The sequence below is a fragment of the Typopeltis vanoorti genome, chromosome 2, assembly GCF_054136105.1.
Source record: "Typopeltis vanoorti isolate ZY-2024b chromosome 2, IOZ_Tvanoo_1.0, whole genome shotgun sequence".
Taxonomy (NCBI): domain Eukaryota; kingdom Metazoa; phylum Arthropoda; class Arachnida; order Uropygi; family Thelyphonidae; genus Typopeltis; species Typopeltis vanoorti.
In genome coordinates, this window is record NC_143550.1 from 88,154,923 (window position 1) to 88,173,489 (window position 18,567).

Genomic DNA, 18,567 nt, shown 5'->3' on the forward strand with positions numbered 1-18,567 from the left:
AAAGGATGGATAGCTGGAACCCACCTGAATCATGGAAGAGAATAACTTGTATCATGATGATTCGTGCCCGCCATCAAAATAAGGATATTACGACTGCTGTCCAATGCTCCCTGAATACAGTAAAAACAATCAGGCATGAACTAGAGACTTGCAATGGTGACTACGAGGATGTAGCAAGAAGAAAGATCCCTAGCAGACGATCTGGTTGCGTTCGTACAGCAGAATTCCTCGCAAATCTGCAGGAACAGGTGTTGAAGAACCCTGGCATTGGAATTCGGGCTTTGTTCGTGGAGTTGCTAACTCTAGTCAAGCCCTGGATAACAAGGGTAGCCAATGGTAGGCCGTATGTATGGCAGCAGGATTCGGCCCCTTGCCACACCTCTGGGAAAAGTCAAAAATGGTTGTCTGAAAATTTCTACGACTTCACCAGTCCAAATGTTTGGCCTCCAAACTCCCCAGACCTTAACCCCATGGATTATTTTGTATGGGGCGCAGTTGAAAAAGACACCAATCGCACTTCCAGTAATACAAAAGCCCAGTTAATGGATAAAATTAAAACAGTTTTTGCGGCCCTTCCCAGGGAGACTGTAGCATCAGCTTGTTCGAGGTTCCGAAGCAGAATTGAAGCTGTGATCGATGCTAATGGTGGTTATTTTGAGTAAATCTTGTTGATAGTATTGTAATTAACTTTGCCTGTAATGTTTTTTTGTCAATTCATTAAATTTAATAGATACAAAGAAGATGTTCTTTTTCCTTACGAAACTGTCAAATTTATCCCGAACACCCTGTACATGATTTAAATGCATGTACACAATATGTGCATTAGGGGGAAAAGAAAATAAAAAAATCAGTCATTCACAGATTTTTAATCTAATGCAGTATTTCTTGAACTGTTTGAGCCTCTGGAACCACAGCTCATCAGGACATTGTCTATTAAAATACCTATAGATGAGACATGAAGCAGAATGTATGTGAGAAGTGGTCAGAGTGAATCTATGATAGGATAACAGCAAGCATTAGGTTCACCATGCCAAACGTGGGAGCAATATTCCAAAGTTTGGGCAGATTTAGGATTAATAAGCATTATCCCTTGTACAAGTGAGAATATTATTGAGAGAAAGAGGAATTTGAAGACATCGATGTTTTTGCATTGATGTCTTCAAAAACCTTTCGAATTGCGTCAGTCTTTCTCTTAGTGTTCCTCTAATATCATGATTTTCCCCTAAGTGATAATCCATAATTTTCCTGCCATTTTTACTTCAGAAGTCTAATAATAATTAAACTTTAATTTTTATCATTTATAATAATAATATTACATAATCTTTTATCTCCAATTCTAATTATCCATGCTATCTTAGATTTGTTTTGTGTACATATTCTTTCCTATGTTCTTCTGATATATTCATTTTTAATATAGCTCTAATGGAAAGAACACATACTAAGAATGAATAGAAGCAGAATACCTAAACAAATTCTAAATTACCACCCAAAAGGTACTCGATGCAGAGGAAGACCCTTAAATAATTAAACTTTAATTTTTATCATTTATAATAATAATATTACATAATTTTTTTCTCCAGTTCTAATTATCCATGCTATCATAGATTAGTTTTGTGTACATATTCTTTCTATGCTCTTCTGATATATTCATTTTTAATATAGCTCTAATGGAAAGAACACATACTAAGAATGAATAGAAGCAGAATACCTAAACAAATTCTAAATTACCACCCAAAAGGTACTCGATGCAGAGGAAGACCCTTAATAAGATAGAATTGAGTCCAGAACAGGCCACTTGGCCTATAAGCCTGGAAAGGAAGAAGAAGAAGATATAGCTCTGCTATTGATCCCATCTGTTCACTCCTGTAATTTTTCTTGATTCTCATATCTGTGCTCTCCAGCAACTGTTTTATTTCTGACCCAAACCTTAAGATCTATTAACATTGTGGAGGTTGCAGCTGATCTAACAGATACAAACAAATTGTTTTAATATAAATATTCTTACACATATCCAGTTATTGCTTGGAGGTCATGACTAGCTGTGCATACATATATTACGAATGATATTCTGCACTGTTTATGCCATCTATTTAGTTGAACGCATGTTATGTAAAGGGGTTTGTGATATTTGATAGTAAATTGTATCTGAAAAATACTGCGAACTCTGATGTCAGTATAGTATTGGTTTAGGTTTTTTTTTTTTATAAATTTACCATTGAAAATAGCTGGAAAAATATATCGATTGTATAATCCATCAAATGTTGAAGAGATTCATTCTGTGAATGTTACTCAAGTCTGATGACGAGAATGATAGTCAAATGCGAAAGTGAAATTTGATAGTAAATTGTAAGTTTTATTGCATTTCAGCACATACTAGTAATGAATGTATCTCTCGGATACATGCAACCTAAGCTGCAATTTTTTCGACTGCAATCTCTGCAGGGTTAAAACTGGTTTGAGCATTTTTATTCAGACAGTCTTCAAACTTTGTCTTTCAGTGGAGTTTTCTCTCATTTCATATAAATTTATTCATCCGACTTCCTGTCAATGTTTTCTCTAAGCTGTGCATGTGTGTACTTATCAAAAATGGAGTGCACATGCCTAGTAACTGCACACAAAATTTTTTTGCATTCAGAATTTCTAAATTATGGTCAGTAATTTTTGAAAATAATATAAAAACAAATATGATAAATCATATGCCACTTATTTTATTTTGTAATTTCTCCAATGTTTCTCTCTCTGCTCCAGTGTTACTGTAACCCATTATAACTTAATACATTAGTTACTTTTAGCCTGCACCATCTGGATGACTGATGCTGATGTCAGCAAGTTTCAGAGGTATATTTGTTTAGTGTCTACTGTTAGGCAGTACATTTACTGGAACTCGTGCCGGTAATTGAAAATTTGTGGCTACAGAGAATTAAGCTAATTAATTTAATGGTCATTTTACAGGTTATAGTAGATACAAAAAAGGGCAGCATTAATATGAGAAATATTGCATAGCACACACATTGAGTCTGAAACTGGAAACTTGCACATAAAATATTTTTCATGTGCACATGGGCTGGCAAAAATTAGAGGGAACACTGTCATACCAGCTTTATAACTTACTCTGTTATCTGTTTTAATATGTAGTTTGCCATCTTTATAAAAAAAAAAGTCTGCCTAAATAGCTGAGATGTTTTATGTAGTGTATGAGTTATAAAATGTGTTTACTACTAAAGATGCAGATGATTTCTGTTTTCTTGTCTATCTTCATAGTTATATTCATAACTATCTTCATAGTCTTTATGTTACTGATTTTAGGGCCCCATTTGTACATTTTTAAAGTGTCATAGCAATGTTGTGCATGAGTTATAAAAATGTTTTTTGTATTCAGTTTTCAAAACAATTTGATATTGTTATTTCTAATTTAATCTTATTTCATATGTTATCATATTATATATAGTGATTAGAATAATTAATTTTTTAAATTCGGTTTCTTTTTGTATAGATAATGAAATTGGTGCAGATGAAGCTAGTAGTTCAAATGCAGATGCAAATAACTGTTACTGGTCTCATCCAATTCTCCACTGCAAGAAGAAAAAGCATAAGGAAAAGGACAAGTACAGAAATCATCATTCACACAAAAGTATGAAGAGTCACTCTGATGAGAAAAAACACAAAAAACATAGACATAAATCTAAGCAGAAAGATGGCTTGAAGGAACAGTTACTTAAAAATAATTCTGCAAGGCATACCTCACTTAAAATTCAGAAAGCTGCTAAGAGATTGTCTAAAGTATCAAGTAACAATCAGGTTTTAAGTGCCTGCAATGTGCATTCCCTCCATACACCGTTAGATCAAGATGCAAAAAATGCTGTTCCTTCTGATGAAACAGCCTGTTCAAAAGAAGTAAATAGTAACATAATTTTAAATGAAAAACCTCATGCAAGTAGCTGTGATTCTCTTTTCAGTGATGGAGCTGTTGTACAGCATCTTACAGCTTCAGAAATCAATTTAAATAGAAATGAAGTTGTAGATATGGAAAGTAACCAAAGTGTTTCTTTCAAAACCATGGCAAAAGAAGTTAAATCTCTCCTTGAATGTGATGACAACAATGAAAAAAAGATTTGTGTTGAAGTGCCTAACCTTTTTCCTTTGCAGAATGATTTCTTATCAAACAGAAATTTTACACACGGTTGCACTTCAGCATTTGAATCTGAAAATTTGCTTCAAAGTTCAAGTAATACCTCTAATTATTATTTAAATGATCAGAATTTGCAAATGCATAAAAAACAGATGGCACTTAAAAAGATGAATGATACATCTTGTACTGATAATTTTTTGTTACTCAACATTAATCAAACCAAAGCTTATGATGCTTTTGTAAATATATCAAATGAAGAGACACAAAATTCTCTTGAAAGTTGCAAAATGCACATTAAAGACAAATTAGAAGACATAATCTCTTCCGTTATACGAAATGATTTTAATCATGAAGAAAAGTCATCTGAATGTACAGAAAATAAACCAGCTGTTACATACGATGGAAAAAATATTGTAAACACTAGTAAATTGGGTATAAATGAGAAATTATTAGTAATCAGATCAGTTTCTCCAGGCAGTATAAAGGAAGCAACTTTGGAATCTGAAGAAAATAGTTTTTCAAATAGTATTAAAACAGAATTTTCTGAATTAGATTCTAAAGAACCACAAAGTAATAATGTAACTGATAATTCATTTTGTTCAAGCGATGGGCCACAGTGTTTGGAATATTCTAAAGATGTATTAACTAAATCTCCTAATAATAATAATAATAATAATAATATTTTGCCAGTTATTCATCCAGAATCAAATGCCAGCCTTCATAGCTCAGACTTGTGTTCAAAATTTAGTGATGAATTTCAGTCAAGGTCCTCATCATTATTTTGCTACAGTGATACTGATTTAAGTAATCAAAAAAAGATAAATGATGTATTTATGCAGAGAGACATTTATACTACCGAAAGTGGTGAATTTCAAGCAAAGATTAGTGGAACACCTTCTGAACTTGTAAAAGCTGATGATCTATCTGAAAATTCACCTCTAACCAAAGAAATGAAAAAATGCAACTCAGATTCACATGTAAATTCAAATTCAAAGAAGGAAGTATGCAGATCCTTCAGTAATGCAAATATAAAACACAAGAAAGAAGAAGAAAAAATAAAAGAAAACAGAAAAAATTGTCATCGCACTGAAACAAAAGATAAGCATATTAAAACGCAAAAAATGAAAGAACAAAAAAAGAAACAGAATTATGACCATTCAGGAACTAAATATGTTAAAACTGAAAAATCAGAAGAGCTTCACATCAGGAATAAGGAAAATATTATTGAAAATAAAGCATTATCATCCTTAAAGCACATTAGTGCAGGAAAAATGACAGAAAATCATTCTAAAACTGATTTTGTAGAAACAGTTACTTCAAATGTATCTGTGGTAAATAGCCTAAAAAAACAGAAAGCATCACATAAAAATGAAGGGTTGAGTGATACAAAAAATGAAAAACAGATTACATTCAAAACTGAAAATAATTCTCACATTTCAAATAAAAATAAAACAGTATTATGTTCTAAATGTAAACGAAAGATAACATCACGAAAAAATGTTGGAGTACAGTGCAAAAGAGAACGTTATCACAGTCATCAGTCTCGGCTAATTACTGGACAAGGAATAGAAGTATCCTTGAAGACTCCAAGACTTCCTCACTCTTCAGATTTCAGTCATCTTAAATATGGCAAGTATATAAGATTGGAAGTTTATCCAAATGGTGGAGCTTCAGTTTTACACATGTACTGGGATGAAATTTCACACTTAAAAGAAAGTGAATTAAATGAATTGGCAGAAGAATTTCTGAAGGTAGTTACATTTATATAAATTAAATTTCATTATTGTATACTATGTATTGCAAATTAAACTTTGTTACCATAAATTACATTAATTTATTAAGTGTCCTAAAACCTAATCTGTTTTATTATTACTTATCACCACCTTATTTGGATTCCTTAAGTATGTAAGCCTTTTCTTAGGTATAGTATTCCCTCGATTATCCAATGATAGCAAGAGATAATTTGCTGGTTAGATAATTGAAGGATTGGATAACTGAAGGTGTAAGAAGAGGATGCTGTACCAGATGTTAGTTGACATATACCAATCCACCTGGCTAATCTTACCTTTGACTGTTTCCAAGTTCAATTAGCAAATCTGCATGCATGTTATGACTGTTTTCTGTTGTGATGTTGATTAGTGAGGCATTGTCTGGAGTTATTGATAGCAGTGGCCTTTGACATAGATACAGTGCATTTATAGCAGGTTTTTTCTTTTTTTAGTTGGAAATAAGCATGAGAAATTGGCTTTTAACAAATTCAGATTTGAAAGGATTCTGTTATCTTTTGAAAGGTCATGTGCTTTTTTCTTGACACTAGTTTTATTTCCTTTTTCATCTAACAGTTCTCACTTTGCTGGGAATTAGAGGGGGAACCTAGTGGACTTTGGCAACCTATGGAAATAACTACATAATTCAAATTCATTTAATTCAAAGTTTGATGAATTTCAGATTAACTTGGATCTTCTGTAAGTTAAATATGAATCTTGTGTAAAATGTAGTTTAACTACTTTTCTTTATTCACTTAATAAAACAGATATGTATCCTCGGTAATTGTGGTTTTTATTTTTTAGACTAGAAATATTTAATAAAAATTTATTAAAAGGACAAAACTTGAGAAATTCTATACATAAAAGTGTTAGCTTGATTGAATTTATCTTATTTCTCACTCAAGAATAAGAGAGAAATCTTAATAAATGCAAACTAATATTTAGAGAAAACTTTAGGAATGTAATACTGTCTAATATAAGTTGTCCCTCAAGCACTACACATAATTCAACTTTATAAATAACTTATCTTATTATTATCTGATCTCCATGGAGTCAAAGGACTCTTACACCAAAAGATCAAGCCCACCTCAAGGCAGGGCTTGACCTTTTGCCATAAGGAGTTGAACCATTCACAGTTTCCGAACTCACCACACTTTCAGAAAATGCATTCCACTCACTAACCACTCTTTCTCTGTGCAAATAACCTACTTCTCATTTCCCTGCTCACACCCTCCTTATGTTCCGTGTGGTTAGCCTAGTGGCTTTGTGCTTCGCAACCATATGCCTGGGGGAAGGAGTGTCCTAGGTTCTATTCCCGTCAACGACGTGAGGAGCTTAAGGATCTTCCTCGGCCATAGCCAAGTTAGCTGGTCTTGGGCGTGGACAGCAGGGTTTTTTCCCACCAGTTTATCTGGTGATTTTCATCCTGCAAGCAGGCAAACCAGTCTGAGGACACACGGATTACAGTCAGGAATACTGACCTAGCCATATTTCTGATTCATCAGTCTATGCCAGTTCCGGAGCCCAGATAAAATTTGGGGGGACTAGATGGTACTGTGAACTCCCGAAAAAGGGGGAACACAGTATCATCACACAGAATTTATTTATTTACCCTCCTTTATACAGTTTCCATGAATGGCCTCTAGTTCTACTGTTGCATCCTTCTACTCTATGAAGTATCTTTTCCACATTAATCTGGGTAACAATCCTTCACCGACTTATGACTCAATCATATCTCCTCTTCTTTTTCTATTCACAAGGCTTTGTAAGTTTGCATTCCCTCAATCTCTCCTTGTGATATTCCACAGACATGACTAACTTAGTAAACCTTCTCCAATACATCCCTCCAAGAAAACAAGGCAAATAAATTTGTGCACAGTAGTCCATATGTGACATGATTCAAAACCTTACAGAGGGTGAAATAACTTCTTTGCTTGTGACATGATTCAAAACCTTACAGAGGGTGAAATAACTTCTTTGCTTCTGCATGTCAATGTAAATGCAAACTAATATGTTTTTTCAGAAAACTTTAGAAATGTAATACTGTATGTAAAATAATTTGTTAAGATGTTCTTACAATTTTATCAATGTGATCGCTGAACTTCAAGCCTCTTTCCACCCTCACTCCTAAATCTCTCATCTCCTCCACCTTCAAAATTTCTCCATAAATTGTATACCCTGCATCCCAGTCTTGGCTACCAAATTTCAAGACATTGCACTTTGCAACATTAAACTTATAGTCCCAATTATTTGCCCACTCACATAGTCTATTCAGATCCTCCTTCAAGGTCACAACGTTTGCTCTACTAGCCCTTCCCAACTTTGCATTATTAGAGAATATTCCATCTCCAGTTATGCCGGTCTCAGTGTCATTAATATACAAGCATATTAACATAACAAACAATGGTCCCAAAACAGAGATCCCTGTGGCACTCCACTAGTGACCTTCCTCATTTGGGATACCACACCTTCATATACAACTTGCTGATATTGTCCAATAGCCAATTAGCTATCCAACGTACTAGTCTGTTATGTAATCCCATGTTTCAGTTTAGTTACTAACTTGTCATATGACAGTCTATCAAAGACCTTTGAAAAATCCAAGTACATCACCATATATGCATGTCCTTTATCAAGTGAGTTTGTTACCTTGTTGTAATACATAAGCAGATTGCTGAAACATGACCTACCCCTAACAAACCTGTGCTGACCATCATAAAGAACACTGCTATTATTAACTCACTTGTGAATCCTAGTGTCCTCACTTTCTCTAATACCTTAACAACAACCACAGACCATGTGACATAGTTTGGGCACACTCTGAGACAAAACAGAGATGTGGCCAGTCACCGTGGAAGAGACAGGAACCTCACCAGGTAACCTTCCGTAGTAAACCATGAAACAGAGAACCATGTGGAATTTAAGCAATAGAGACAAGGTTGGACCTTCTGCAACTTTTGTCTCTTGGAAACATTACAGGGAAGAAGAGAAAGAAACTCAGGAACATAAGATGGATACTATGAAAATAGCATATGACAAAGATAACTTAAACCGTGCAGGGAGGGTATCTCCTGATCCTTCATGTCTGAAAACCAAGAATCTTCTCTTAAGATTTGTAACTTGGAATGTAAGGACCTTATATGAAGCTGGGAAGTTAGATAACCTTATACAAGAACTTGAAGCAATGAAAATTGACTTTGCTGGTATCAGTGAAGCCAGATGGACTAATAGTGGAAAAATAAACAGAAAGAGCCATTCAATTATATACTCATGTGGAGACAGTCTTAGGAATGGAGTAGCATTTGTACTAAAAAATAAGATTGTGCAATCCTTACTTGGATTTTCGCCCATAAGTGACAGGATAATTGAATTAAAAATTGCAGCTCAACCTTTTAATATTTTTATTGTCCAAATATCTGAACCTACTTCTGATTACTCAGATGAAGATGTATAATGTTTTTATGAAGACATTCAAAATGCACTAAACAATGCTAAATCAGATGACATAACTATCGTTATGGGAGATCTAAATGCTAATGTAGGCTCAGAAAAGATTTCTTCCTGCATGGGAAACCAGGACCTGGGACATAGAAATCCAAGAGGCAAAAGATTAATACAGTTCTGTGAAGAAAACAATCTGATAATAGCAAAAACTTTATTTAGCCACCATCCTAGAAGACTTTACACATGGAAAAGTCCTGGGGACAGCTGTAGGAACCAGATTGACTATATAATGATTAAAAAAAGATTTTCTGGAATAACATCTTACAAGCCAAAACATACCCAGGGGCAGATATTGGATCAGACCACAACCTTGTGGTCATTAAAGCAGCAATGAAATTAAAGAAAACAATGAAACCTCCAAACAGAAAAAAATATGATCTTGGCTTTCTTAAAAATCAAGAAATACAAGATAAATTTTTAAAGGAACTGGTACAATCCACTGCTGTTAATGTTCCTGATTCCACCAAGTATCCTTATCCTAAAGATGAGATCGAGAATAGATGGCAGAAATTTAAAGAGGGCATAAAAAAGGCAGTAAAACAAACAATTCCCAAATTTGAGGAGAAGATGAGTAAACCCTGGATGAATGACAAGATACTGAAAATGATGGAGGAAAGAAAGAAACACACACACAAAAAAAAAAAATCATCATGGTAGTCAACCTCCTGGAAGTAGATGACATCTGACAAGAAAACCGTCTTATCCAACCACCCCCTTTTTGAAGTGAAATAATTTTTCCCACCTTCCACTCCCTCAGGACTCACCCTGTTGCAAGATTCATGTTAAATAGTTGCACCAAAGGCACCATTAATTCCATAGGGCATTCCCTCAAGACATGGCAATATACTTTCAAATCCTACTGCCTTATTAACATTGAGTGTGCTTAATTCCTCATATACTTCATGCTCATTCACCATCAGTCTGTCCTCTGCCATACTTACTATCTTTCGATAATAAGTTTTATTTTCACAATTAACAAGGCCACAAGCTTCATATCTCAAAATACAAACACATCACAAAATGAAATTAGATTTCTATCTTATAAGATTTGATAAAATTTTGAAAAAAAAAAAAAAAAAAACCTATATCTAACCCCATTAGTGTTAATATTCATTTGTTTTTTCCTCTTACAATGAACTAGCTAATTGGATAACTCTTTAATATAAAAATTTTTAAAAAATCACATATCACCGATGTCCTATCTGGTTCATAAATTTCTGCATTTCTTGCAAATGCATTATATTTTAATTTTTTATAGAACATATGATAGTTCCTTTCATTTGTTTCCAAGAAAATGCAGCACTATGGTAATTTTTTTTTTTTTTCTCTGATAAAGTTTTCATTATCTTTAAGCTTGTTTATCATCTCCCTTATTGAAAAACACTAAGTAACCCTACAATGCTATTAACATGTTTAAAGAAAATTGTTAATTTAGAAAACAGTATATCCCTTAACAATTTTATCCTCCTTCCCAACATAATAACCTTTAAAAGAAAATCATTCACTAATTCAGAAAACGTTTTTTTCCTTCTTAACAGTCATATCTATCTTACCTCCTTTCTGACTCACAAAAATGTTTTTTCATTATATTTCTAGCCTACCTCTTTTTTTCATTAAGACTGTGTGCTGTTTCTAATGAACAGTTTTTTCTCTCTTTCATTTGTTGAGGAGTCAACAAATGTGTGTGAGAGAGAGAAAAAATGTCTTGTTGCAGCTGCATTTCTAGAGCAGAACAACATGGTAGGTCAAATGAAAGTAAGGTTATAACATCACAGCTTCTTGTAAAGAATGACACAATTTTTCAATTTCAAATGCTTTGATGAAATTTTAACATTTTAGTAAGAAATTTTAATTTATACTTCTGCAAAGTTTAAATTCCAGAATTGAAAATTTTGAGATTAACCCTGTTTTCTTTTTTGACAGCAATAAATGTTGCAATCAGATGTTTGTAACAAACCAATATGTAAGGAACAGTAGAGAAATGTTATTGGAGGGGGGGGGGGATGCGTGCACACACACATATATATATTACATTGTATTGAGCATTAAAAATATGAAACAGAACTCAAATTTTTTTTTTTGCTTAAAAAAAAAAAAAAAAAAAAAAAAAAAACAGTGGCTTCTATTGTTGAAAAACTGACTTCTTTTCATTCATCTCTTATGACTTTACTGAGAGTTAGAGATATGCATGATAAGAGTATGGAATTGTTTAATTATTATTTTCTTGGCAATTTCCATAGATCATACACTCATTGTGGGAGGACCATTCTAACCATTATTCACAGAAAAGCCATCATACTTCTTCATGAATTCATTCACCCACACTCACAATTTCTTCTGCAACCTATTCCATCCATTGGCCACCCTCCAGGCAAAAGATCTCTTTCTTACCCTAACTAGCCACACACATATATAAATTCCAGATATGATCCCTTATTCTCTGCCTTTATGCCATGTATTGAAAAAAAAATGCCTTCTGCATCAATCCTATAAAACCTCTTTAATCATACCAGCATTCCCGTGAATGAAATATATCACTCCTCATGCCTTTTGTATCCATCATATGTCGATGTAATATTAATAGTACTGCAATTTTATCATGCACTTTGCATCTGTGGCAATTTGACATGTATGCACATCAAGACCAGTTGCTTGATGTGCATACATCAAGCAATTGGTCTATCTTATATGTTAATATCTATCTCATATGTTAACTTATATGTTCCTCAGGAATCTAGGTACACATTAATCTAAGGTAGCCTAATTAATGCCTTACAGAGAGGAATAATAACATACTTATTACTGATGGCAGTATGTTTGTTCTGCAACATTCAAGTAATCTGATGATGTTTTAGCCACCTTCTTAGTGTACTTTTAAACTTCAACTCCCTGTCCACAGTCACCTTCCAAATCCCTTGCATCATCATTGTAGTAAGCAGCTTGTGATCACTTCTTTCAAAAGTGCATATTTCAATGTAATGCTACAAGGGAAATATGAGATGATACCAGTGGCAGCCCGTACATAAGCACTGCAGCACCCCCCCCCCAAAGGAAAAAAATGAAAAAATTAAATTTTGTTTGTGTTTATAAATAATAACAATGCTTACAACATTATATAAATGCAATACAACATGATAAAGGTTACAGCTTATGTTTTGACATTGATTGAATAGTTAATAATTGGAATTGTTCGATTAACGCTTTAGATTACGAAACAAATGCACTGTGATCTAACGCTGATGTTCATTGCCACTTGTCATTGTACGTTATGTCATTCCGACACTGCCCAAACAGCAGTGTATTTTTAGTGTCCATACGCACGTTATTTCTGTGAGATATGAAATGTTTGTTATTGGTGTGTGTGCATGGTGAACTATTTTTTGTAAATATTATTTTATTTTGTTAAAATAACATATAATTATTTATTTATTATAGATACAAGGCTGAATTATGACGAGTGTCACTGTTGAAAATATGAAAAGAATTATATTTTTTCAATTATCGTTACATGAAACAAATATTGATACGAAACTTTTATTATTGGTGTTTGTTTGTGGTGAGGATGAAATATTTTTAATAAAGCAATTTTTAATATGTAAATTTATTTATTAATAAATTCATTATGATTAGGGGGAAAAGGGGGGATTTTTTTGTATATGCCACACCCCCACTTGAAATTTTCACTGGGGTCGCCAGTGGATGATACCCAAAAACCATGTGTGTGTGGGGGGGTCTCATGTAATTGTGACTTATTGAAATTCAGATATTTACATAAATATTAATGGAAATTATTCGGAAAAGAGAACAAATAAAAAAAAACATTCAAATTGATTTGAAACTACTTCAGTCAGACTGATTTGAATTTGTGATAAGCATCAATAAGTCTGAGAAATTATACTGTTGCATGCATTTTTGAGTTAAAGTGGTAATTTTTCCAGATCCTTTTACTTAATTATGTTTTTCCACTGTCATGTAAACAGAGGTCTACACCAGTGGTTCTCAAACTTATTTGGCTTACTGCCCTCCCCTTTTCCAAAATACATTTATTCAGTACCCACAACACACCTAGGGAGGAGGGTGCTGAGATCTGGCCAGCTCTACCTGATACATATAAAAGAAAATTGTATGAAAATGGAATCAGCAGTTCTCAAGTTTTAAGTGAACAAACAGATACAGAAAAAAATTTACGTTTTATTATGCATCGGATAGAGATTTTTGAAGTTTGGAAATAAGGCACTTTGGAACTGAAATTTTTCAATAAATAAAACTATTTATTGAAATCGACAAAAGAAACATAAATTGCAAGTAAACATAGAACAAGTTGGAGCTGAAAATTTAATAACACTATTAAAAATTAAGAAAACAAACATAAATTGCACATGTAAAAATCACACATAAAATTGTAAATAATGATCAGTAATATTAAAAACAATCCTGATGAGCCTGGTGTGCTGCTACCAGTTTATTGATATTTGACTATATTTGTCAGCATTCTGAAATCACCACGATCAGCTATTTGCGATCGGTTTCTTTTTTAGGTAAAAGACGTGACCCCACTGAACTCGCATTCCACTAAATATGATGATGGAAATGCAATTAAAAACTTTTTTACTACAGCCCACAATCCAGGATATGGATTGTGGGCTGTAGGATATTTACAAAAAATAGTTTCAGCAGGATATTTACAAAAAATAGTTTCAGCAGGATATTTACAAAAATAGTTTCAGTTTTTGCAACCAGAATCTGTGTTGGTTTTTGAATTTTAATTTCAATTCCTCATTTGTTGTTACTTCTATCAGTTCTTGTAATTGTAAAGATTCTTTTGTGTTTGTGCTTGAAAACAGGTCCAAAACCCAATCAGGTATTTTCATTTCAAGAATATCTTTAAATCAGTGGTTAAATCACAATGGAGAGCCTCCAAGTGCTTATAATAGCTGAGCACATCTTCATCACATTTTTCTACTGTTGATAGAGTTGGAAACTGGTTGAATTATCCTCATCCTAAGTATCATTTGTACAGGACAGGTTTTGACACAGACGCAGAAATAACAGCTTTGGTTTTTATTAAATTCAGCTCAACTCCTTGGAGCTGTAGATTTGTTTCATTAAATTTGTTAAACAAGTCAGTCAAATAAGCTATGTCACTTTTGAAATTAATCAAGTTGACTTTTAAAGAATCATCTCTGTTTTCTAAAAAATTGTAGCGCTGAGTCAAAGAGTTTATAAAATCGATTCAAACTGGCTCCATTTGATAGCCATGAACTTCTGTATGAAGCAGCAAGCAATTGAATTTTTCATCGTTTTCAATACAAAGTTGTTCAAACTTTGATTTTGTTGACTGCTGTAATTACATAATGTAATGATCTTTGTAGGCGATTACTCGGGTGTTTGGCAACTAAATGTTGATGATGAATCATGCAATGTACACTGAACACATTTGAGCCTCTTTGAAATATGCAATAAAACCGTGAGAGCACCCCACCATCAGTAGCAACTGACAGTTGCAACAGTTGCCCCAAATCACGTGTACATGCTCAACCTGACTTACCTTTGAGCAAAGGGAACAAAGATGCCAACTCCGAAGACAGCTAGAAGAAAAACGCCAAAATGGAGATAGCAGCTGGACAATAGACTACAAACAAACCAAACTAATGCAAAAGCCAAGTGACGCGACCTAGTAGCCACCAAGGAAACCAGTATGCAGGCACTGCATAGGGAATGTGCAAGACCCCAGCGGTCAAAGCCATTCCCCACAGACCCTTGCATATCCACTACATCAACATCCATGGTCTCAACTCCAACCTTAATAGAATTCACTATCATCAACAGTCAACTAAATCCCATCTACTCTTCTTAACAGAAACTCAAATTTCACCTTCCCCCAAGCACCATCCATCTCAACCACCCAAATTATTCACTATTTAACTCCTTTCGACCCAAGAGTGGTGTGTGTGTGTGTGCGCGCACGTGCATATATCCACTCTGACATACCCTGCCAGAGATCACCTAACCTAGAATCGCCCAACTTTGACCATCTTTGGCTAAAAATATCCCTCCCAACTCAGTAAAATTCAGCTGCTGCCTCTATCGCTCTCCCAATACCACCAACCACTCCGAGCTCTTTAATTTCCTCCAGTCCCACTATCCTAATAGTGAAATCATCCTCTTAGATGATTTTTAATGTCCATAACACCAACTGGCTTTCCTCTTCCAGTTGTGCAGAGACGCTGAAATATTTCCCATCACCAACGACCTTAACACAAATAGTTCACAAGCCGACCAGATAACCCAAATCACTCCCCAAATACCCTAGATCTCTTCCTTACCTATGACCCTTCCAAGTATACAGTGAATGTAGTGAGCCCCCCCCCCCCCCCCCCGGGTAATTCTGACCACAATCTAGTGCATCTCCTGCCCCATGCAAAAACGCTTACACAGTCACATCTGCACAAGAGTAGTCTGGCACTATAACAGTGCCAAACAAATGGGACAGCCTCCGAGACTACTATGCTTCATTCCCATGGTTGGACTATTGTTAGAAGTCTTCCACTCCAAACATTATGCACCGAACATACCACCAAAGTAATCCTCACGGGCATGATAACATACATTCCCCACACCATTCTGAACTGCCGTCCCCTATCCAAACCCTGGTTCTCCAAAAGATGTGCCAAGGCTGTACTAATGAAAAACCAGGCATACCACAACTGACTCAAATTAAGAACTCCATCCTCCTTCATTTCCTCTACTGAAGCCCGAAACAGATGCAAAAAAATCATCAATGAGTCCAAAACAGAATTTGAACGGGCAGGAAGCTTGCAACCTGTCCTAACGGCAGCCATGCCTTTTGGTCTCTTACCAAAGCAATTGGTCGCAATTTTTGCCCTACACTACTCCCACCCCTATCATACCCAGATGGCTCAATTGCAACATCATCCACAGAAAAAACTAATCTCCTGGCTTCACACTTTGGCTGCAATGCATGCATAACCGACAGTGGCAAATGTCCAACATACAATGTCCCCTGTATCCTTTTGCCAGAAAGAGATCATAAACCTGTTGTCAAAATTAGACGCACAAAAAAATAACCCTGGCCCTGATGGCATTCCTCCAATTGTCCTGAAGGTCTGTGCAGCAGAACTTTCTCCACTGGTATATATCCCAAAGCCTTGAAATTAGCCTATAAGCAACCTTCCCAAAAAGGGAGACAAATCGCTGCTATCTGACTACTGCCCTATCCCACTCACCTCAATCCTATCTAAAGTGATTGAGAAAACCATCAATTCTCAACTACTACTGCACCTTGAAGGTACCCAGCTATTAAGCGACCACCAGTACGGATTCTGCCGATGCCGATCAACAGGTGACCTGCTCTTATATATGTCACCCATCTCTGGACATATACCATGGAAAAATTTGGCGAATCCCAAGTAGTTGCACTCGATATCTCTAAAGCCTTTGACTGGGTCTGGCACAAAGGCTTACTAAGCAAACTTCCATCATTTGGACTATCTCAGGACTTCTGCAGATTTATTACCAGCTTCCTGTCTGGATGCACACTATGTATAATGGTAGATGGCTCCCTATCCTCCCACGATCCAACTAATGCTGGGGTTCCACAAGGTTCAGTTCTCTCACCGACCCTCTACCTTCTATACATCAATGATCTACTTCAGTTGACCTCCAACCCAATACACAGTTTTGCAGATGACAGCACATTGCACTCCTCCCTTTCATTTGAAAAACCTTACCCTACACAACTCACTTCAACCCACAGAACAACAACCACAACTTCCCTTAACTCAGACCTCCAAAACATCCTCCGATGGGGCTCAGCTAACCTTGTCAACTTCAACGCCAGTAAAACTCATTTCTGTCTTATTTCCCACAAATAAAGAACCATTTTCCCCCAGCATTATTTTTGATAACACTCAAATCCCCAGACAAGATGAAATTTCTCTTCTCGGAATTATCATGACATCAGGCCTCTCATGGCATAAACACATCACAACCATTGCATCCTCAGCTTCCAAAAAACCAGGCTTTCTCTTTTGCTCAAGATGTTACTTTACTTTAAAACAGCTGTTAACCTTATACAAATCGCAAATCCGCCCAGCTATCGAATACTGTTCTCACATTTGGAGTGGGGCTCCCTCAAAATGCTTGACTCAATACTGAGGAGAGCAATTAGACTGATAAATGATCCATCTCTTACTGACTCATTCCCCCCACTTTCACATAGACATTTAGTCTCTGCAATTTGTATATTCTACAAATATTTTCATGGAAAATGCTCATCTGAAACAACATCAATAATTCCCCCTGCTCTGTACCATTGGAACACATACAGCCACCTCCCAACATCCCTTCATAGTATACCTTGAAACCCACAGAACAAGTTTTTTCCCTCCTTCTTCATCCCTGCTGCTGTACCGTGGAACAATCTTCCCCCTGAGGTATTTCCCAAGGAATACAATATACAGGCTTTCAAATCGAATGTTAACAAGTTCCTCCTTTCCCAACCCACTACCCATATATGGTACCAAAGTACTATAGGTTGACCAGCCAACCTCTTGTATATGGGCCCAACATAAAAAATAAAAAAAAAAAAAATGACAAGATATTATTCAGAGGGATTTCTGTTTTTAAAAATAGTACTCTTCCAATGCATGAAATATCGATTCTCCATTAGTGTTAGTTATCAAATTTTTAGCAAATAATAATTCTTGGCAAATTTTTTCTTCTTTTATGTATCGTGCTAAAAGCAAGGCTTCATTTCCTGGTAAAGTAGACTCATCAAGTTGTATAGACAGGTGGGTTGTTTTTAAATACTCATATAATGAGTCTTCAACATCCTAGGCCATTTCATCAATTCTTTATTGCACTGTATTATTGCTCAAAGGAATTTTCTTGATAATATCAGAGGCTGGCTTATGCAGTACAGTGCGTATGACCTCACTAACAGCTGGTAGGTTTAATTCTTCACCAACATTATGCAGTTTTCCCGATTTAGCAATCAGTAAGGAAATGTTGTAAGATGCGTGTGACCCATCATCATCATCTAGTTTGGATGCTGCTGAAAACATACCTGCCAATGTTGATTGTTTCAAAAACTTTTCTTTAAGTGCTTGAAAGTATGATAAATCCTTATCTTTTTATTATCAGCAT

General features: G+C 35.1%; 1 protein-coding gene across 1 annotated transcript in view; it reads left to right on the top strand.

Moving 5' to 3' along the window:
* The window catches only part of LOC150109233 (uncharacterized), a 195,265-nt gene that overhangs the window by 58,388 nt on the left and 118,310 nt on the right, over nt 1-18,567 (top strand). The window contains exon 2 of the mRNA XM_090401911.1: nt 3,494-5,880. Coding sequence (XP_090258037.1) covers nt 3,494-5,880 — 2,387 coding nt within the window. The remainder of the gene's footprint in view (nt 1-3,493; nt 5,881-18,567) is intronic.